We start from the raw sequence: 24,147 nt of genomic DNA on the forward strand, positions 1-24,147 counted from the left end.
CCAGGGTAGGGGAGTCCAAAATTAGAGGACATATTTTTAAGCTGAGGGGAAAGATTTAAAGGAGACCTGAAGGGAAACATTTTCAACACAGGGTGATCCATATATGGGGAGGAAGTAGTAGAGGTGTACAATTACAACATGTAAAAATAACATTTGAACAGGTACTTGGATTGGAAAGGTTTAGAGGTATGTGAGCCAAACCCCCGCAGGCAAATGGGACCAGTTCAGTTTAGGAAACCTGTTTGGCATGGACGAGTTGGACCAAAGGGTCTGTTTCTGTGCTGTATGACTCTAAATGAGAACATACAAAAACTGTTCATGCAGAATAATGTCACAATACTCTTGAAGGAATAGTTCAGGCATAAGTTATCTTTTTAAAAAATCTCCATTTGCGAGCCACTCTGCTTGTCTTTTGACGTTTAGTCTTTTTTGATGACTGTCTCTACGTGCTTCAGCGTCCCTCTGTCAACCTGATCCTAACTGTTGACCTCCCTCCCCATCTCTGTCTCACATTCTGTCTGTTTCTCCCTCTGTGTGTATGCACTCACTGTCTCTCTTTCTGCGTCTCTCAACTGCCTGCCCATCTATCCCCATGCCTCTGCCTCTCTCTCCGTCTCTGCCCATCCCTCTACCTCTGACTTTCATCCCCCTGCCCCTGCCCCTCCCGACCCACCTTCCCTTTATCTTTGCTTCCTCTATACATTTACTATTCCAATTGTGTTTAGCAAGACAGTAACCAACGTTTTAGAAATATTCCGAGCTGGTCAATTTTTAGTTGAGAAAGAAACTTAAGAACCAGCAAAAATCCTGGGATACCTGGGATTATATCAACTGATATAGTACAGAAAATTGCTTGCGATTTATTTTTGATTACTTCTAATTTATTGTGAGTTTAATGGAGCATTAAACAGGTAATTTAATGCAATATACATAACTGTAGCCGACAGAATTTAATTTGTTTAGTTAGTACATTATCTCTAAAGGGACATAATGATGTAAATTAGGTATCAGACTTAGAAGTAAATTTTATTCTCCAGTTTATACCTTTTCGTAATACCAGTTAATCAAGACTATTCAGTGAAATGACACATTTTACACTGACCAATTCTGAGTGTTTCGAACAGGAAGGTTCAGACTTCTGTTCCCCAGACCCATATATAATTTGAACTTACACCTTACTTGCCAATAATTTGAATAGATGGAAAAGTTGAATCCCCAGTAATGGGAGACAACTTGCTCATGTTAATAGAGGGTCTGTCTGGAACTAGAGTAAGGACCTGAACAATGTCCAAAAACCACAGGATCAGATGCCAGGCTGAATTCTTGCAATTCATGGAGAGAGGAAAGTATAATGGAAGTTTGGTAGGCACAGAAATCATTAAGAGCACATCAGAGGGTTCATTTGGAAGTAAATCTTTAGGAGAGGGAGTGGAAGTGTGAAAATGCATTTGGCCTGTGTACCGGGATGGTGACTAAAATCCTTCTGTTGGTTAGGCAGAAGAACCAGAAGAATCCAAAACTTATAAACTCTTTTAAAAAAATTTTCATCTATTTGTCAAAGACTCATCAGTTGAATATGCTGTTAAAATCTTCATTATTTATTTGTGGAATGTGGGTGTAGTTGCATGGCCAGCATTTACTGCCACCCCTGGCTGCCCTTGAGAAGTTAGTGGTGAGCTACCTTCTTGAACCACTGCTGTGGGTTGACCCATGATGCACTTGGGAAGGCAGTTCCAAGATCTTGATATAACAACAGTGACAGAATGGCAATATCTTTTCAAGTCAAGATGGTGAGTGGCTTGGAGGGAAATGTGCAGGTGGTGGCCTTCCCATGTATTTGCTGCCCTTGTTCTTCCAGTTAGAAGTGGTTGTGGGTTTGGAAAGTGCTGTCTCAGGATCTTGGTGAATTTCTGCAGTGCCTCTTGCAGATGGTACACACTGCTGATACTGAGTGTCGGTGATGGAGGCACTGTGTGTTTGTGGTTGTGGTGCTAATCACGCGAGCTGTTTTCTCCCAGATGGTGTCAATGTTAATGAGAGTTGTTGGAGCTGCACCCATCCAGGCAAGTGTGGAATGTTCCATCACACTCCTGACTTGAGCCTTGTAAATGGGGAGACAGGAGGAGAGTTACTCACTGCAACATTCCTGGCCTCTGACTTACTCTTGTTGTCATGCAGGCAGCAATGCCAAGGATGATAATAGTGGGGGATTCAGTGATGCTAACACCATTATGTGTCAAGGGATGGTGGTTAGTTTGTCTATTATTGGAGATGGTTATTGTCTGGCATTTCTGTAGCATGAACGTTACTTTCCACTTGTCAGCCCAACCTTGGAGATTGTCCAGATCTTGTTGCCTCTAAACATGGACTACTTCAATATTTGAAGAGTCACAAATGGTGTTGAGCATTGTACAGCATCCCCACTTCTGACCTTATGGTAAAGGGAATGTCACTTATGAAGGACGGAAAGGTGTTTTGGCCCAGACATCTCTACAGGAAATGACCTCGGCCAGAATACCTTTTGCTGCTTCATTAGTGATCATCCCTACAGCATAATGTCAGAAGTTGGGGCACGTGTCGATGTTTACACAATGTTGCAAGATGTCCAGGAGCTGAGAAGCCTGACCTCCAATAACTGCGACCATCTTCCTATGTACCAGGTCTGACTCCAACCAGTGGAGGGTTTGTCCCCTGATACTCATGGATACCAGTTTTGCTAGGGTTTGCTGCTGCCACACTTATTTGAGTTCAGCTTTGATATCAAGAGCTGTCACTCTTACCTGACCTCTCATACAGTCATAGAGACGTAGAGCATGGAAACAGATCCTTCAATCTAATTAATCCATACTGACCAGATATCCTATATCATTCTCGTTTCATTTGCCAGCATTTGGTCCATATCCCACCAAACCCTTCCAATTCACATACCTATCCAGATGCCTTTTTTTAAATGTAATTGTATCAGCTTCCACCACTTCTGGCAGCTTATGCCATACACATGTGAACAACTTGCCTGTTAGGTCCCTTTTTAAATTTTCCCCTCTCACCTTGAACATATGCCCTCTAACTTTTGACTCCCAACCCCAAGGAAAAGACCTTGTCTACTTATTCTATCCATGCCCCTCATGATTTAAAAAACCTCTATAATGTCATCTTTCAGTACTCTCGGGAAATTAGCTCTAGCCTATTCAGTCTCTCCCTGTAGCTTAAACCCTACAACCCTGGCAACATCCTTGTAAATCTTTTTTGAATCCTCTCAAGTTTCACAATGTCTGATAGCAGGGTGACCGGAATTGCACACAGTCTTCCAAAAGTGGGTTTCCGACAACCTGTATAGCTGCAACATGATCTCCCAATTCCTTTACTCAATGCATTGTCCAATAAAGGCAAGCATACCAAATACTTTCTTCACTATCGCACTACCTGTGACTCCACTTTCAAGTAACTATGAACCTGCACTCTAAGGTCTCATTGTTCATCTTCACTCCCCAGGACTTTACCATCAAGTGTTTAAGTCCTGCCCTGATTTGCCTTTCCAAAACGCAACACCTCACGTTTATCTAAATTAAACTCCATCTGCCACTCCTTGGCCCATTGGCGTATCTGATCAATATCCCACTGTATTCAAAGGTAACATTCTTTGCTGTCCACTATATGTCCAAATTTGTAGACTACAAGTCTACTTTAAACAAAAGGCAGTTTCCATTCCAAGGTCTCCTGATTTAACAAAATTCAAGATTCCTTAAATTTGATAGAAGTTTTGAAGCTTTTATAAACACAACATGACTACGTTTCGCTAGAGTCTGTAGCCTTGCAGCTAAAGCCAAACAGTATTTATATCACTTGTTTCTATGAAAAAATGTCACAGATTTCGAATTTTTACAGAGATAATAGGAACTGCAGATGCTGGAGAATCTGAGATAACAAGCTGTGGAGCTGGATGAACACAGCAGGCCAAGCAGCAACTTAGGAGCAGGAAAGCTGACGTTTTGTTTCATCAGAAGGGTCAAGGCCCGAAACATCAGCTTTCCTGCTCCTAAGATGCTGCTTGGCCTGCTGCGTTCATCCAGCTTTACACCTTGTTATCTTAGAATTTTTACAGTGAGACCTGTCACATCTGCATCTAATCTCTATGGGAGTGATTTACTGATACTCCTTCCGATCCTTCTTTCCAAAGCCCTACACATTTTCCTTTCTCAGATAAAAATCAAATTTCTTTAGTGCCTTGATTGAACCTGCCGCAAACACACTCCCAATTTAATTCCAGATCCTAAACTGTCCCAAAGTGCCTATCAGGATCATTAGATATTGGATAACAAGTCAAACGAGGAACATTGGGGTAGATGACCAAAAGCTTCTGAAGATTATTTTGGTTCAGTAGGTCGTGCCTCTGCCTCTGGCAAGACCAGTCCCATTTGATCATTTGTATTGCCACAGGAGATATTCACAATGGCTGTCAACTTATTTGAACTACAATCTGCTCATCTTCCCAAAGCTTCTCTGCCATTTGCCAAATGGAAATATTTCCAAAAGGGGAATAGTGTGCAAAGCCCCAATGGAAACAAACTGTTGAGAAGTGGGTCAAAGAGGTAGGTTTCAAGGGGTGTCTTAAATGGTGAAGAGCAGTAGAATGGCAAAGTGGAATTCCAGAGCTTGGGGCCATGGCAGCTGAGGGCACTGCTACAAGTGGGAGGACTAATTGCATTTCAGGAGGCGAGAATTAGCGTACAAATATCAGAGGACAGCAAGGCTTGAGAAGTTTAGAGATCAGGAGGTGTTGAGGATTTTAAAACGAGGAAGAGAGTTTTGAAATTAAGATCTTGCTTAATGGCAAGCCGATGAGCACAGTGTATTGGATGAACATGACTTTTTGTGCAAGTAGTGATAAGCATAGCAGAATATGGGATGGGAGTCGTCGTGGAAATTAATGCATGTGAGGCCAGTCAAATGTGTTTTGGTATTGTAGAGTTTACGGGTTTCAGCTGCAGAGAAGCTGAGGGGGCAGGAGATTTGGGCAATATTGCAAAGGTGATAAGCTGTTTCAGTAATGGTGCAGACATGTACTCAGGAGATCAAACCTGACTTTGTGGAAGTAAAATCTTCAGCCCAGAATGTTGTGGGAAAAGAAATGGGGCTGATAGAGCTTATGATGGGGACAAAAAATAAAGGATTGGGTATTCCCAGTAGTTTATATTCATCCAAGATTCGCTGTTGGACAAGTAACCTGATGGTTTATGGACGGTGCAGTTATATTTTCTTCTAATCAACCTGTTAAAATATGCTATTACACAACTCTGGAGAACATGGGACCTTGAACTCAGGTCTTCTGATTCTGAGACAGGGCCACTAGCACTTTGCCATAAAATCTTTAATTTTATCTGGCCTCTGGATTAACCATCTCTTGTAATGCTGCTAGGCCATTACCTCCCCCAAGATGGTGGAGTTATTGATAGAGATAATAGTGCTTTGTTAACTTCTAATTTATTTGGTACTTGTTTTGCCACAGTCTATTAGAAGTGACCTACACTAGTCAACCCTTGCCCTAACCTGACAGGCCCCCAACCTGTGTTTCTTTTGTACTCATTGGAAGACAAAATCACTCATGGTGAAGGTATTTTCCTTTGTTTCCTATATTTTTCTTGTGATTAGCAGCACGTAGTACTTTATCAAATCAGGTATGGATGAAGGCCACATCAAATATGGAGCAGCTGTCCTATATCAGGCAACAATTCAACTGTGCCTGCTTCAGCTTGAGTATGTGGGTTTGTGCAGCTTTACATTGTCCCTTGTCTGGTTTTGTCGTCTTGAGTGCTTGACGCAGTGCTATACTGATGGTAGAATGGCAATCTATATATTCTGTACTTGTGAAAAAATAATTTTGGACTAGATCTGGTTTAAAGATATTGGTGGGTTAATACTGTTATCAATGTGAATGACAAGTTTGCAGTGGAGAAAATATACTCCTCAAGTTATGTATTTTCACATTGCAAGACAATTTGCACTGCTCCAACAGTAACCTCAAGAAAACAGCTGCTGCCCCTCAAACCCTGAATTTTAAGAAGTTGTATTTGCGCATTAATGCCTGTCTGCCGTAAAACTACTCCCCACGTTGGCTCAGCGTGTTTGCATTGATTGCACCTATTTCACAGTGTTCATAATAGTACACCCAGTGCACAGGTACCTATGATTACACAAAATTCATGTCAATCATCTTGGGTAGTGGTCACTTAAACCCTGAGACCTTATTATGCGTTTTTTGCTGTTACTACAAATAACTTAGTCTACGTTTATTCAGTTGCAATAAAACTGACTACACCTGTGTAGTTTCAATTGACTGACTGTTAATTACAGGTCTTCTGTACCAAAGGTGAATCAAAGGGATGAATTGAAAACAAGTGCAAAGTAAGACTAAACACATTAAATCAGACAATTAAAGAATCACCAATCTCCTGGCAATCCTGCTCCCCTGTAATGGTGGAGAATGCTGTGTTTCGTATCAAATTGATTATAATCGAGTATGCTGATTTCACTCATGAGAAGTTTTATGCTTAGTTTTGTGCCAGTGGGATGGTGCAGGATTTTGAGGATAATTCAGGGTTTATGTGAAAACTCCCTTAAGATCTTTTGCATGATATTACTGAGAGCAGCATGTAGAAGAGAAATAAGAAAGGTCCAAGAGCATGGCTTGGGGAGCATCAGAGATAATGCTGCTGGATCAGAAAGAGAAACCATAGCAAATGACATACTGGCTACAGTGCTATGTTGAATGCACAATGTAAGTATGAGATGTTGGGACAAAAGTTGGAACAGAGTACTGAGTTAAATGACCAGCCATGATCATATTAAACAGTGGAGCGGACTCGAAGGGCTGAATGGCCTACTCCTGTTCCTTTTTGTGTGTGTTTCTATTTTAGTGTGTTAAGTGTCTTTAAAGTGTTTTAGAATGCAACAAAATCAAGCTTACCGGCAAGAATTAAAACACTGTAATACCTGGCTAACTGTAAAACTGATCCCCTCCCAAACACACTCAGGGTGCTCCTCATTCACTGTCCTCATCAGGAAATTAGTTTTAATCTTGTGAGCTTCTAGTGAAAATATCTGCACCTCTGCAACCATGAATGTTTTCTGCTCCTGGCATCTCCACTACGTGCAAATCAATTTATTCATAGTGCGGATGCATATGAAAACAATTTACTTGAAGATCTCCTCATGCCCACATCTTTACAGCAGACAGTTTAAGTGCAAATAGACTACTGATAATTAACTAATTTAATTATTTACAGTGATGAATAAGATATAATTTAAAAAATGATATGATATTCCATCAGCATCAGTAGTTGAGAGCTTTCAGTCAAGTGAGTTTAGTAATTATAATGAAGCAAAATACGCTGAAGAGGCAAAGCACATTTCAAAACTATAGCCACGTTTTGCAATGCAGGTCCTTTCTTTTAATTGACTGTGACCACAGTCTTTTTGCATTTATTTCTTTTTCGGTTGGCAGCACTGACACTATATTTGAAATTCAGATATTGTAATTGCATGTCTGTGGGCATATGTCAGATTAATGTTATAATTTCTGTTCTTGAAATTTTGTTAAGGGCCTGTAGCAGCATAATTAAGTGATTCAGATTTGGTGTATGAAGAATTGAAAGTTCCAGCAATGATTTATTATGGAAAAATTAGGTATGGTAACATATTAATTAATGTGAAAGGAATCAGTACATAACATACAAAGGTTTGTCATTAAATATTAGTGAATTCTAAAGGATCCCTGCCTGCAACTTTGGAAATGAGAATTCCAAATCTTTTTGCTGGCCAGTAAGTGAAGCAGTACATATACAGCACATTTTTTTTGAAAATGTAGCATGTATGTTCTGCAGAGCAGTAACTTCATTTTAGTTTTAGAGCCCTAGAGGTCCACAGCACAGAAAATGCCCCCAAAACAGCCACCTATTTCCAGCGCAAAAACAAAGTTTCTGGAGAAGGTCAGCAGGGCTGGCAGCATCTGTGAAGGAAGAGAACAGAGTTAACATTTCGGGCCTGGTGACCCTTCTTCAGTTCACCGGACCCAAAATATTAACTCTTTTTTTTCTTCACAGATGCTGCCAGACCTGCTGAGCTTCTCCAGAAACTTTGTTTTTGTTCCTGATTACTTCTAAATACTTAGCTGGTGAGTGGCATTGTGGCACATTGGTTAGCACTGCTGCCTCACAGCACCAGGGACCAGGGTTTGATTCCAGCTTTGTGATTGTCTGTCTGTTGTTGTGGAGTTTGCATGTTTTCCCTGCATCTGTGTAAGTTTCTGCTGGGTTCTCCCATTTTCTCCCTCAAATCAAAGATGTGCAGGCAGGATTAGGCATGATAACTGCATAGTTACGGGGATAGGGTAGGGTGCTGAGTTTGGGTGAGATGTTCTTTGGAGGGATGTTGCAGACTTGATGGGCTGAATGGTCTATTTCCGCATCAAGGATCCTATAATTCTTAAATGCTATGAGGGCTTTTGCGTGTACCACATTTACAGACTGTAAGATCAAGATTCCCACCATCCAATGGATAAAAAAACCTTTTCCTCACACCCCCATACCTCCTGCCGTGTTACCTTCGATCTCCTTCTTAATTGCATCTCACCCCTCTGATACAGAGTTATGTAAAAGTATCTACTCCCAAACGATTCTGGCCAGTTCACACCTGATCTTAGGAAAACCTTTTTCCAGTTTAGAACTTTTGATGTCAGGTCCACTGTTGTCCTTTTGCCATGACAGTCTTGAATCTAATGCAATTATGATTGCTGTCTACAAAGTGCTCCCTACTGACAATTCAACCACTGAGGTCACTTTGTGACCTAAAATTAATTTATTTTTAATTACATTGTCTCATTACCTAAAGGTGAAGAATTTAGAAAGGATTGCCTAATCAATACAAGATTTAACTTCTTTTCCACACATCAGAAATCCAACATTAGTCTGTATTTGGCAAATTGGGAATTGGTAAACATAGTGGAGCACAGGGACGTTAGTGTGCCATGAATTAGGACATGATCAGAAGTTTTCAGGATGGAAAGCTAGTGAGGATATTAGTGGAATAGTTTATTCTTGAGCTAGCAAAACTATGAATGGGTTTTTCAGCGACCACAGATCATGTTACACTGTGGCCTCATGCACAGTCTGCTTGATTTTGTAGATTTGTATTTGTTTTAATACTTGTTGCATACTTTGTTCACCACAAAAGTTCTTCATTTGTTTAAATGAAAGTTTATTTCAGTCTCAGTGATGTATTGAGAAATTTGATCCTTCATGAATTCTGATTCCACAGAGGAACACAAATGAAAGATATTTCTATATCCGCAAAATGAGTGCAGAGCATCTTTTTGGTTCTGATTTATAGCTAATTGAAGCACAATTTGATTTGTTGTGCCTGATGTTATTTATGCATTAGAGGCTTTATGGATGATGCTAAACAGCCCGTCTGAGTAAATCAATTCTTCCAATCACTCGGGCAATGTCGTATAACTTTTTCAACCCTGAAAAGTTTGGGGAGTTAGCAACATTCTTGTATCTAGTTTCCTAGTACTTGCTGCTACATACTTCATAAGATTCATCTCTGAAATTTCTCAAATTTCATTTATAATTGTTTACTTTTGGTGGATGTTGAATAGAACCCATTTATAAAAGTACTTAGAAAACTATGATTCTAGATACATGGTGAAATTTTATAATTTGCACCAAGTACACCAACTGATTTTCCCATTATGCATTGGTTTATATATTGATGGAAGAGTAATATTATTAATTTGCAGAAGGTTACGTAAACTGAATAGTTACACATTTGAGTGCTGACCTGCTCTTTACAGGGAAAGAAACTATGTAAATAATATGAAGTGCACCTAAAAGATGAATATAGCTGTTATCTCAGCCACTGGCATCAGTTAAAATGGTTACAAAAGGATGATGTCCTTTTTTCTTTCTTGCAGGTGGAATCCACACAAAGCATGATCAGAATTCTAGGTTTATCAGCCACCCTGCCCAACTACATCGATGTAGCCACATTTCTTCATGTTAATCCCTATATTGGGCTTTTTTTCTTTGATGGAAGATTTCGACCTGTGCCTCTAAAACAGACTTTCATAGGAATTAAAGCATCAAACAAGGTAAATATCTATGTAACATGGAAGTAAAAATGTAAAGATATTTTGGGCTGCCCCTATTCACACATTTGGATTCAGTGGGTAACCCGTCAGTGGTTTTGGATAAAACAAATCTTATTTAGAATGAATGGAACTTGTAATTGAGGATCATCAGAACTACATTTGCATTTATGTGGCTTCTGTAATGTAAGAAAAAAGAACTTGAAGGCTATTTCAGAAATACCAGGGATAAATAAATGCACAGCCAAAACAAGTGCAGTGATTAGGTTGTATATAAAAGCTTTGTAAAATTGTGTGCAAGGAATTGTTTTCACTGTCAAGATGGCAGGAAAGGTTGGTGAATCAGTGGTCCAGATTTTATAGGCTAACCATGGATCTTTCCACCAGTATGGAAGTTGGCAGGAGCACCATTCTCTTGGCTCTTTGCCTACAATAAGGGTTTCCATTACTTTATGGGGCTGGTCCCATCATCAAGAACTGCAAACAAATGAGAGGGCTGGCGTTATTCACTGTGATGCTACCAGTTGAGCTAGTCGCTGTTAGTATTACATTTGGCCTAACCCAGCTCCATACTGAACACTCAGGAATGAATTTGAGCAAGTGACTTATGAAGCCAGACAGGCCCTGATGAGTGAAGAGGACTTCGTTCACCAGGGCCACAGGATGCCCTTTCTGGTCTTTCTGCGTGGCTAAATAGACATCTGCCAGTGGTTAAAATGCCAATGGTGACGTAAAGAGGCCTTTGAGGAGCTCTCATTCATTTAAGGGCCTTAATTGATCTGACTGAAGGAAGATTCTGTTATCCTCCCAATTGCATGCCACCCTTGACATCCCCTAATTTCCCACCAACCATAATCTGCCCATCCGTGACCCCCTGCTGCAAGTTAAAATCCTGGTGAATGTGTCACATGTTACATTTCATAATAACTTGGTTCTGTTTCTCAAGTGGTTAATATGTATTGACATTTTTGGGCACATTTCTAACTTTGGAAAGTTATTAGATACGAACATACAAAGAAGGAGCAAAACTACATTATTTTCCATTTGCCAGATCTTTCCTGACGCACTTAGCCTAACTATAAAATTTTATCACTTCCTTATGCCTGCTTCACAGTTTACTTTCCTACCTTCTTTGTGTCATTGGCAAATTTGGCATCCATACCTTCTGTACCTTCAAACCTTGATACTAAGTGTAAACAGTTGAGGTCCCAGCACAAATGCCTGTCACACACCACACTGACACCATCTTGCCAACCTGTAAAAGATCCCATTTGTGCCTACTCTTGGCTTCATGTTTGCCAGCTAGTCTTCTATCTATGCCAACATGCAATTGCACACACCATAATCATTTTTTTGCGGTTTTTGAAGTGGCAGTATGCCATGTCATTTGAAAATTAAAATGTATTACACCCACTGGTTACACTCTATTCACAGCACATGCTTCAGTTAAGTAAGTTTCTAATAGATTGTTTCAACATTATTTAAGGGTCTCAATTGATCTAATTGCAGGAAGATTGTGTATTTCCACACAGCCCATAGTTGTGCGGGTTATGTGGATTGGCTATGCTAAATTGCCTATAGTGTCTAGGGTGGGAAATACATGGATAGGGTAGGGGTGGGTCTGGGTGGGATGCTCTTTGGAGGGTCACTGTTGACACGATTGGCCGAATGGCCTGCTTTCATACTGTAGGGATTCTCTGATTCTATGAAAACAAGCCATGAGTTCTGAAGAAGTGTAACACCTGGCAGTTTCTGTCTCCTGTTTCTGTCTCCACAGACGCTGTTAGATCCACTGAGTTTCTCCAGAACTTTTTATTGTTCCATATTGACTCTGACTGATGATCTGGACTATTACCAAGAGCCCTGTTGTAACTCCTTTAATAATAGCTTTTAACATTTTCCATCTGACCAATGTTAAGCTAACTGGCCTGCAGTGTCCTGCTTTCTGTTTCCCTCCCTTCTTGAATGAAAGAGTTGCATTTGTTGTCTTCCAGCGTAAAGTGATCTTCCCTGAATCTGAGAGGTTTTGGAAAATTAAAAGCAATGTGCCAACTGTCTCACCAGCAGCTCATTTGTTGAATGACATTTTAGCTCCCTGTAAATTTAACTTCTACTTCTTCATTCTGAATATCTTAATCTTTTATCGTATCATTTGAATGCCCTTGTTTACATGGTTGGTAAATGTTTTACGGCATAAGGCACATATGTTTGGGGTGGAAAGGGGAGAGAGATTTGAGGCCATCGAGGAAAGAGACAATATTTCCTGAAAAAGATGTCTTCATTTATTCACAGGTAGTTTTTATTATGATTGTCAGACCTCAGATCTTCTGTCCAATCATAATTACATATAGGAAAACTCAGCATGAGGTTAAGGAAAGTCCTCGTAGCTGTCAGAAATCTGTCTGAACTTCACAACAGCCACCTTTCTCATACTCCTTTACCCCTTACTGCTTGGCAGAGAAATTTCTAATCGACAATGGCACCTACGATTTTGAGAATGCAGGATTTGATGTGGTGCAACCGAAGATTGTGGATGGTTTTTGTGGACTTGTTCTTGTTAGTGGTGGTCATTGCTTATTACTTATTTGAATATGATTTGAACCTGACTTTTATTGAATAAAGACTGGATGTATTTTGACCTCTCTTATAAACTGTGATAGACTCATTCATTATGGGAGGAGTTGTGACTAGAACAGAGGTTTTGTAAATAACTAGTAACGTCACTTTTTACCTTGAGATGGAACGATGATAATTGATGAAGCAGTTGAGATGACTGGGTCGTGGACACTATCTTGAGCTCCAGCATTGTTCTGTGGTGATGAGAACAGCAACACTTACCTTTCATAAACATTTGTTATGATTCTAGCCATGAACACAGAAGATCATGTTTGTCTGTTGCCAAGCTAGCCTAGCAATTATGAGGCCAGGGAACAAAATTGACACACTTTTGAGACAGAGCTTGAATGAATAGACTTCCTGGAATGAGTGGGTTATCTTATGAGGATAGGTTAGACATGCCAGGCATGTTTCTGTTAGAGTTTAGAAGTGTGAGGGGTAATTTGATTGATGTAAGATCTTGAAAGGTCTTGACAAGTGGACATAGAAAAGTTTCTTCATGTAGGTGAGCCCAGAACTGGGGGATGCTATTTTAAAATTAGGCAACATCTTTTGGAGAGGAGCTGAGGCGAATTTGTTTTCAGAGGTTTGTGCAACTTTGGAACAGTCTGCCTGAGAAGGTGGTGGAGGGACCATTGAGTTTTTTTAAGCCAGAGTTAAAGGTCAGATTTCAAATTCAAAACACTTGTGGATTGACCACTATTTTGTTGACTAGTGAAGTAACCTCAAGGGACTGGATAGCCTACTTCTGCTCCTGTGTTGTTTATTCGTATGTAGCTTCACTTTTTCTTTTATGTGAAATTGCCTAGAGTTTGCTGATAGCAACACTTGCTGTCTGGAGCCACTTCTGCTTCACAGCTCTCCCAGCTTCAAACTACAGCTGTGTTTTCTAAGAAACATTAAAGATAAAATGAAGCATCTCACCTTGTTAAATCCCACCCATTTTCATAATTATGTAGCCTGCTCTGAGCTATCCTCAACTTGAATTTTAGGTTAAGCTTCCCTTGTTTTCAACTTTTTTGGTGTGGTTACTGTGTCTTAAAGCCTTTCAGAGATCACTGAATGTTTTTAACAAATTTAGCTTTAATTTTCAAAACAAGATCTCTGAATCATTATTACTGCAAACAGTGTAGACACCACATCTCCAGCTCAGCAAGCCCACCTGGTATTTGTAATCCTATCCCCCAGTTGTCAGTATCTTATAGTAGCACAACGCCAACCTTTAATAAGAGTGAAATACTGCAGATGCTCAAGTTCAGAAAAAGGAATAAAGTACTCGAGAAATGCAGCATTTTGTTTTGATTTTTATTATGTCAATCTTTTATGTGTGAAACACTTCCATGTGATACCAACTTTTAATTTCTAAAACTAAAGATTATATTCTAACTAGAATACATGGTCGGTGAATTATATATTTGTAGCATTTGAATTCTGTTTGTATGTCATCCAAATTTATACTCTTGCAATTGGCCAAAATTCCTGATTTCTGATGTTCATTTGATTTTGCTGAATGTTTATTCACTTAGTTCATCTACTTCCTTCTGGATGATATTTAATAAAATAGTTTACACGGGAAAAACTATCTGCAGCTCTTTCTACCAAAAATGCAGACTAAAAAACATAACCTTGCATACCTGTAAGTACATGTGAAACTTCCAAAAGGCTATAAACATGTATTTTTTAAATGAATATATACTTATTTGCATTTCAGTTTGAAAAAAAAATACCAACATGTAACTTTAAAATGTTTGGCAGATGAATGAATATTCATCCTGTGAATAAATCCAGTACTTGGAAGAAAAAGGCTACAATTCATAGATTTTATTAAAAACTGGTAGACATTTTGCTTGTCTTGTCACCAGCACTGAAAACAAAATCTTTCTGTCATAGAGTCATACAGCACAGAAATAGACCCTTGGTGGAATTAATTTACAGAAACATTGTTACTGCAATTTTCTTTAAATCTTCAATCAGAATTGTGAAATAGTCAATTCTTACGGGAAATATGTGAAAATAATCAAAATCAATTTTCACTATGAAACTTGTCTGATTTCTTTGCCAACTCGCATTTTTTTGCTTCACTTTAATTCAGCCATCCATTCATTTTATCTGAGTTTACCAACAATTTATTTTTGAATGCAAATGCAAACAATTGTCTTCAATGAGAATCTGTATTTCAGTCAGCTTTTGCTGCATGTCTTTTGAGAAATTTAAGGCAGAATCCCGTAAAACTAATTTTTTTTGGATAATTATTCTTCTAAGTTTTTTCCCTTTCAAGCTCATTACAGTATTTCTGAAAATATAATGGGTATGTTTGCCAGCTAGGATCTTGGAATACTCGGTATAACCTCTGCCATTGAGGATAGCTCTATTCTGAAATCCTTTCGACTTTTTTTTCTCTTGTTTGTGAGCTGCTAGTTTGTTCAATTTGCACATTCGCATAACTCTGAGGGATGACCTTATGAAGATCTCCTTCTCTATTGTATTGAAATAGCAATGTGCTAATATGTTTAATGTTGTGAATTGGAATCGAACCCTGATCTGATAGTGTTAACCACTGGGGTAGCTTTGCAAAGTGGATGCTGAATATAAATTATAGGGGTAATCAACTCATTTGTTGGGAAACCATCAGGTGGCTTGCCTATTTTACATCACTTCCAACACTGTTGCCCATTGAATTTGTAAGCGTAAAGTCTTGTGGGTGGAAAACGAACACTGTTCTGTGGCTAACTTTGCATCCACTGGTTAAAATTGACTCCAGTTTTTATATCAGTAATTTTATTTTCCAAATGCTACTAAGAATCTCACTCCTACACTGATGACAGGGGTCAGTTGTAACTGTTTCTCCTGTAGGCTATATTAAGGATTAAAATAGTGTTTTGCTTGCAATTTAAAGTGAATTCGAGTTGTCCACTTTGTTCATGATGTTACGCCTGTGCGTGCTTACAAATAATGCATGGAACTTTTGAAATAATTAAGAGATTTAGGTGTGCTTCAAAACACTGTCAATATTTGACAAGGCTGAGAGGATTTCAGAAGCAAGAAAGTCCTGAAGTTGCTATGCAGATAGTGTGATCCAGAAACAGTGCTTTAAAAACAGATTTGGTCTTAACGTTATTCTCGCTCGACATTGTGATAGAGGCTGTGGATGCACTTTCTGCTGTGATTGACCAAATAATTCAATTCCATATGTTTAGGAAGAAAGAGTTCTAGAGAATTGGATAGGGTCAAGTAGCCCAAAGAGAAGTCCCACTCTGCAAGATACTCAAAGGAGGTGTCTGCACGTAGCTTCTGAATTGCGTCACTTGGAGTCAAAGTCATTCTGTAGACCTGCGCCACAGACTTGGGCATAGACTCTGAAGAAAATCCTCAAAAGTAATCCTCAAATTTGGCTGCCTTTGGAAATTTGTCATAGAACTTCCACCGAATGCACAATGCCGTGATCCTCCTCAGTGGATTCTTCACAGGCCTTATAAAAGTGAAAACTGTGGTCAAACAAGAGGAGTCATTGCCAACCTCCTCTTCATCCTTCTCCCCACTTGCAGTACTGCACCACACCTCCAGCAAATTGCCCTCCGCATGCAGATAATTTATTGAAAATATGGGAAACTGTTGTTCCTATATTATTTTCAATCCAGAGCTAAGATTACTCCAGCTTCAATTATGACCTCCGATATTAAGATGACACCTGCGTGCACAACACTCAACCTGGACTTTCATCATTGTTGACTTTTGCAACTCGTATGAGAAAATTTCATGTTAATTAAACACTAAGATTCTCTTTCAAACCCTTTCCAAAGCACAATACCTTCTGCATTGATTATCATCAGTGCCGACGTCCTGAATAATGTGGACTATTTTACGTACAATAGAAACTCCTTTTTGAAACAAGGATTACTTTTGAGATTTCATTCAGGCTCTGGCTAAACAGGCCAAAGCTGCAGTCTGTGGTACTTCGCTACAAAGCCAGGCACAGACATCAAATTCAACATAACTCCCAATCTGCCATTTTATCTTCAATTGACATATCAGGCTCTTGAACCCACAACTAAGGTCATGGCTTACCAGGGAGCATTGATTCTCATTCACCTGTAAGCTTCCGAGAACTCTGCAATCTACAGCAAGCACCTGAAAGCATGAGAGAAGTAACATAAGTTTAACTTTGCAAGATCGGCGAAATCTGGTGGAAAGAAAGGTGACCTAACATTGGCATCCAACTGCCCAGTGTCAATGCATTAATCACTGAAAAACAGCTGTGCGGAGCAGTATCTATCATCGATTTTCCTGATACTGGACTCCCTTTTACTTTCAACTCAGTCATGGCAGGAAACTCTGAGGTACTTCCTCAAAACATCCATGGAAAGATCTCACAATGCTGCTGAATGTTGCGAGTCCCTGGCTTGTGCCAAAATAAAATGAATGTTTATTTGAGAAGATGACAAACACATTGAAGGACTTTGTCAAAAACAGAAATGATGTCATGCATGAAAGCAAGAGCACAAAATGCCCAGCATCTCATTCTGATGCTTCAAATGTTACCTGCCTTTTGTGTTATCAATCTGAAGCTTGTGTATTGTACATATCAACCATCTCAGTGTCATTGAACTGGAATGGAATCAAATCATCATTGATGCCTAGGAGCTGCAGAAGAAATAGAGGATGGAAGAATTTTATTGATGAGGTTGAAGCAAGCAATGATGTGGAATTGGTGGTGAAGGGTCTAGGCCTGAAATGTCAGCTTTTGTGCTCCTGAGATGCTGCTTGGCCTGCTGTGTTCATCCAGCTTCGCACTTGGTTATCTTGGATTCTCCAGCATCTGCAGTTCCCATTATCTCTGTGTATTTATGCTAGTCATTTGCCTCCGGGTTTAATGGATTGTATGGTATGACTGAACTTTGACTGTGAAAAGGTTTGAACCAGTGACAAGAATAGGAGATTTGATTAAAGCCAATGGCTCCAGTCTTTAATTTCAACTACAGCATATTTTACCTTGCCTTAGTCTAGAAATCTGGCGGGCTGTATAATCACAGAAGTAGTGGAAGATTGAGCAAGGCAGTGGAGATATAGAGCAGTTGAAAACTGACTACATGCCTGTGCATGACATTACCAAGAAGTAGCATGTAAATGAAGAAGAATGAAGAATGGTTACCTGAGTTGCTCCAAAAATGTTGACGTTACAGTGTTGTTAAACATTTCTAGAGTTAACTTGGCTGCAATAAGATAGCAGTAATTGAAACTGAGTGTTGACTGCATAAAAGTTCTCAAACCTGAATAAAATAATAATGCATCAGATTGGATTTTACTGTCACCTGTATTAGAGTACAGTGAAAAGTGTACAGTCACTACTAGCCGGAGCCATGTTAGGATACAGCAGTTAGAATTAAAATCAAGGGCCAAAATTTAAGAAACAAAAAGAAAAAATATCCAGACTACCCATGCCACAGCTGCTGTCACTAGTCTTGAGTTAAGCTCACCAACACAGCCTGCACTGGACCTACTAATGCCACTGCCACTGACACTTTGCCATTGCCACTGCTACTATCTCGAGTTCTGCTCCTGATCCCCGCCTGTGCTGGACCCACCAACGTTGAAGTTGTCATGCTGTGGTGCCGTCACTCACCCCGAGTCCATCTCACTGATGTCAACGTCATCTTGGAATAGTTTCGTGAGAACTGGAAGAAATCAGTGATGTGACGTCTTTCAAACAAACCTCAATAACAATTGCTAGAAGTGAGGATTAGAATTGGGTGCTTTTCAACAACTGAAGAAAAGTCAGCTTTACTCTGGTGATTGCAGTTTTGTTTTCCTTGTGGTCAGTATCCATTCATTGTGAATCTTTGGTTTAACAGCTCTAAAACATAACACTGCATAAAAGGAGTTTTGCTTCCAAACCAATGGGGAACAAGTGCATTTCTTCCACATCTGGTATTGAAACATCACTTGGAAGAAAACTAGAAGAACAGGCTTGAATAAGGCATACCAATTGTTATTTTAAAAAGGATGAAGAATTGTTCAAGGATCGGCTGACACCAAAAAGCTGTACAGTGTGCCACTTGTTATGGTGCATAGTGAATAGAGTTCACTGTTATAGTGAATAACGCAGTACCTTCTTTTAGTTGACATTTTTATCAAAAGCATATATTGATATAGCTTAAACACATGCTGCAGACTAACATCAGTTTTCCCATGCTTGCCTTAAATATGTGTGAAGCTTATCTTAATCTTACGTGAACTTTGACTTAAAATCCAGCTTAAAATAATTGTTTTGCAGTCTAACTTTACATGTAACGGTAATCTTCTGATAGCTACAATAAATAGTTATGGTCAAATTTAAAAATTACAGTAAAACATTATTTTGTCACCTGTTTTAATTTCTAATTTTATTGAAATTTATTCCCCAATCAGCTCTGAGTTGCACATTCCTGCTCTTCCTTGATTCACTACATGAAGAGAATGAAATTGATTGGAAGCATATCCAAATGCAGCGCGATTTGGACAGGCCGAATGGGCAAATACATGGCAGATGAAGAATAGTGTGGGTAAATGCGCTACAACAATGTCTCGGACATAATTTGTGACCTTGCTTTAGCTGTTTCAGTGAAGTCACAAAAGTTCTGTCTGGAGAGATCGAAACATGGAGATGCTAGAAAGACAAGTAAAATTTTGGGAAGGAGTACTTTCAAAAGTGTTGCAAACTACTTGAGGATTGAAGGAGAGTCGTAGTGTAAAAGGATAGAGGCATTGAGAAGGAAAGTTGCATGATTTGCTGTTCTGTAAAAAGGAGAGTTGAGCAATGGAAGGAGTGGAAATCCTTCTGCTGATGGTATCTGCTGAGAGAACGGTCAGCAAAGAAAGTTGTTTTTCTGTTCAGTTGCAAAGGTAAAAGTTGGGTCCCATGGAGTGACTGTATCTGAATCTGAAAGAGAATTAGGAGATCTGGAGAGCAGGTTTTAAAAAAAAATGAGGCTAGGGGAAGAGATGCCTGAAAGGAGTATTGACCTGGTAGACAGACAAAAGTGGTGGATGATGGTTTCTGAGGGATGGAATCAACAGAGGCAGCACAGAACCTCAATGTTAACAGGGTTATGACTTCTTTGAATTTTGGAGGAGCGTGTTACAGACTAATAGTTTATGGAAATGGTGTTCAGGAATTGATTCTGGCATCATGCACACCTCTTTGGCTGGTTAAGAGCTAATTTAATCAGCTAATTCTTTACATTATCTTCTCACAACTTAAAAATGAACAAGTTAATAAATTTACTACATGCATTGCTTAAATTTGACAATGAGAGTTTCTAGTTGCCAAGGAACTGGTGACGTCTATTCAGCAGCATCATGGAAATAGAATATGCATATAAATGACAATATATATCTGGTCTTATGGCTGATGGATTCTGGGGGGTGCAAAGTGAGCAGACCTGTTCATTTTCCAACCTTGTTGCCCGCTTTGAAACAGATTTGGAAATAAATTATTTGCTTTTATTCAAGCATAATATTTTCTATTTTGCAGATGCAGCAACTGCATGACATGGAGGAAGTATGTTATGAGAAGGTTTTGGTGCAACTGAAGGAAGGATACCAGGTAAAGAGAATTTATAAAATCAGCATGAGTGTACGTTCTTAAAGTGACCAAAGGACTGGAGCCACATTGTCATATAGTCATAGGATCACTGCATAAATTTTCGTAGAATGGAGCAGAAATCAGCAATATGGATGAAAATGACCAATCGTGTCAGTAAAACATGATAAAATAGATTGTACTACAGCACCATCTTTTCATAAAGAACCGTCTTTATCGTCTTGTATTCAATGGCTGTTTTATTGTAGGTCCATTGTTGGGACTAGAGATTCGCCCCTTCTCTATTTGAGGATGTTTTATTTCTGCCATAAACTTATCTGATGTTTTTTACTGAATAAATCAGATCCCAGAATCAAGACTGGCTTTACAGATAATAAACTGTTTACTTTTGGTTTATTGAGCTGATCGCCTTCAGAAATATAAATATGTAGTGCTGCAGATCCAGTTTTAACATTAAAACTGATAAGTTTATTAAGCAAAAATATTGTGAAGTAGAACAGACAAACTACTTACACATAAGATGCCTTAAAATATTTTGAAACCTGTGGTGAAAATAAAATTCCATGAATCACAAAAATCTTTTATGATAGTAATCAAAAGCACCCTTTGTACAGTACTTATATCAGAGAAAAATCTCTTGAATAACATAATAGCCTTAAGGTAACTGTGACTAAAACTCCTGGTCTAGAAAATCTGATCAACTTCTCCTGGACCACTCATGTATGAGTTTAAACATTTTCAACTCAATTTCTTCACGATTTTCTTTTCCAAATACTTCTGGTGTGCGACTAACACTAAACACTCTAATCTAAGGTAATCTAGTTTTAATACTTTCTGTCCTTCTCAAAAGCAGTCTTTTATCTATCCATCTTCATCCAAGAACTTCTGCAGAACTGCTCCAAAACTGAAAATCGCAATAAAACCATTATCCATGTTGTGTGTTTTGCTTAAACTTAAATTTCCAGAATTTCTAGCAGAAACCTTGATGCCTTGCCATTTGTAAACACTCCAGATGTCGATACAAAAACTCAGTAGTTTTGAAAGTTACTTCTCCAACTATTTTAAAACAAATCACATGGCTACAGAAATTCCTGCATGTATGTCACTAAATCATCAGAAGCAGTAGAAAAAAATCTCATGTGTCACTCATTCACAATTCAAACATCCAAACTTAAAATGAAGGAAAAGTCACAGTGGCTGTAAGTGCTAACATTATTGTACTGAAGTCTACTTAGAATTTTTCTAGTTTGCACTGTTATGTAATGGAAGCTTGGGAGTAAAGACCAGAAATAATCAGTGTTTGTAAAAAGAATGGGGAAAAGAATGTTTCAAAAATAGAAGTTCCCACTAGTTCCTGTTTGTGCACGACTGAAGTTAAAGCTGACCATCATACTGGCTTCAGTACACAGTCAAAGTCTTAGTTCAGCAAATAAAAAATAATGTGTCATTCAGTATGTTAAAAATGTTCGAAAATTTAACATTTGTTTTTTTTTTGTTCATTTCTACACCACTGACTCCATTATGAAGCTTTGCTCTGCACCTTCAGGGGGGCTATTGATATTGTCGTAATGTCAATGGACTAGTAATCCAGGATAGCAGGCTTATGGTCTGGTACCACACTTCCAACCCCACCCATGGCAAATGGTGAAAATAGGTTTTGGTAGGGAAAACTGAAACCATGCCAATTGCCGTAAAAGCCCATGTAAGTCATTGATGTGCTTTAGAGAAGAAAATATGGGCTGTTTATTTGTTCTTACCTACATGTGACTCCAATTCCACAGCAATATGGTTGAATCAAGTGCCCTCTGAAATTGTGGAGCAAGCTACTCAATCCAACAAATTTAAGGATGGGTAGCTAGCAACGCCCAGATCCTATGAATGAATACATACATTAAAAAAAATAGCCCCTCTACTCTTGCAGTGATCCATGGTGAAATTGGGTCAAAACTTCCCAGACTCTCCGGTATGTGCTTGAAGTTGGGTCTGTGGGAAATGTCAGTGATATAAATTTCAAGTCAGCAGGCTGACTTGTTTCTGTGTGTTGGCGATCTTCCTAGAGGCAAATCTTCTATGATGTGGACAATTTGAGTAATTCCAGCATCCGTGGTTCTTTTGGCTTTTATTGAGTAATTACTAGTCCATCCATGGCTTGATTGAAGTTTCTGTGGGGATCATCCTGAAAGTGGACAAACCACAAGCACATGAGAAATTGGAGCAGAAGTAGACCACCTGGTCTCTTGGGCCTACTGCGTAATCAATACACTTATATCTGATCTTGTGCTTCATCTCCACATTTCCACCAGCACTCCACATCCCTTGTTCCTTGAAAGACCAAAAATGAGTCTTGTGTGTATTCTGCTCAACTATACTGCTCAAACATCAAAACAAAATGCACAAAGTACTTAAAACAAAAGCATAATCATATGATAATCACTGTAAGTTTCCATGTTGCTGTGGTACCAAGTTATCTTGTATCTTGATATGTACACAGCGCACAAATTCATCCTGTTAATGAGAAGGTTGTAAGTTTAAGGTATAGGAACATATGTATGTACATAGATCTTCACTCATATGAATGAATTAAGCCTCAAATGGGTAACATCTTAAATTTAAAGAGAATGCTAACCACAGATACATAGAAAAGAAGCAACAATACATTCACATAAAAATAAATGCAAAATACTGTCGATGCTGGAGAAACTCAACAGGTCTGACAGCATCTGCAGTTTGTTCTTTTGACAGAGTGATTAAAGGAATATCTCAAGACAGGCTTACTCAGGAAGTACAATCTGCAACCATGCATGACTGGTGACTTGCACAGTTCCTGGCCTCTGATTTGCTGTTGTAGCAAGCGTATATATAATATAGCTGGTCCAGTTCAGTTTCTCATCAATGGTAACACCGGCATGTTGATAGTATAAGTTTCACCTGACGATAATACCACTAAACATTAGGGGGAAGTGGCTGGATTCTCAATTGATGGAGACAAGGTTATGAGGATACTGTACATGCCAGAAGATCTGAACAACAGATCTCTAATTGTCTTTAATAAAAAAAACCCAGTTGATTTCATATTTTTGGTTTAAAGCTTGATACAGGAAAGGTATTTAATTAGTCCTATTGGTAACTGGAGAGAGCCATTTTATGTTGCGACCTGTGGTTTTGAGACTAGAGCAAGGGAGTACTCCTCCATCCTTGGTCATAGCAATTGTTACTGCCTTGTGCTTGTGTGGTGTGAATATTGTCACTTTTTAGCCAAGCCTGAATGTTGTTCAGGTCTTGCGTCTTGTACGTGCAGAATGCTTCAGCCTTGTATGTTTCAGTCAAATTGCTTCTTACTCTTCTAACCTCCAGCGGATGTAAGCCTCACCTTTCTAGCCTTTCCTCATAAGACAACTCACCCATTCCACATATTTGTTTTGTAAACCTTCTCTAACATCCTATCAGTGCATTTACGTCTTCTTACATTATATGATCAATAGTGTACACAGTACTTTGGATGTTGTCTCACTAGTGCCCTAAAGAAGTGAAGCATAACCTCATTACTTTGGTTTTTGATTCCCTTCACAATAGATTAAACTTTCTATTAGATTTTCTAATTACTTGCTGTACCTGCATACTGACCTTATCTGATTCATGCAGCAGGATAAACAGATTGTTCTGTATCTCAGCTCTGTGGTCTCTTTTTTTTTTGATCATCCTGTCAAATGGATTGTTTTTCTGGATTTTTTTATTTCCCCACACTATATTCTGTTTGCCAGAGCATTTCCCATTCACTTAAATAATGTAATGCTTTTGTAGGCTCCTT

At 39.0% G+C, this 24,147-nt stretch overlaps 1 protein-coding gene across 1 annotated transcript in view; it reads left to right on the forward strand.

Moving 5' to 3' along the window:
- ascc3 (activating signal cointegrator 1 complex subunit 3) overlaps positions 1 to 24,147 on the forward strand; it is a 507,536-nt gene that overhangs the window by 121,242 nt on the left and 362,147 nt on the right. Inside the window, exons 13-14 of the mRNA XM_059645261.1 lie at positions 9,971 to 10,147; positions 20,271 to 20,342. Of these exons, the coding sequence (XP_059501244.1) occupies positions 9,971 to 10,147; positions 20,271 to 20,342 (249 nt within the window). The remainder of the gene's footprint in view (positions 1 to 9,970; positions 10,148 to 20,270; positions 20,343 to 24,147) is intronic.

This window comes from Stegostoma tigrinum, chromosome 4, assembly GCF_030684315.1.
Source record: "Stegostoma tigrinum isolate sSteTig4 chromosome 4, sSteTig4.hap1, whole genome shotgun sequence".
NCBI classification, from domain to species: Eukaryota; Metazoa; Chordata; class Chondrichthyes; order Orectolobiformes; family Stegostomatidae; genus Stegostoma; species Stegostoma tigrinum.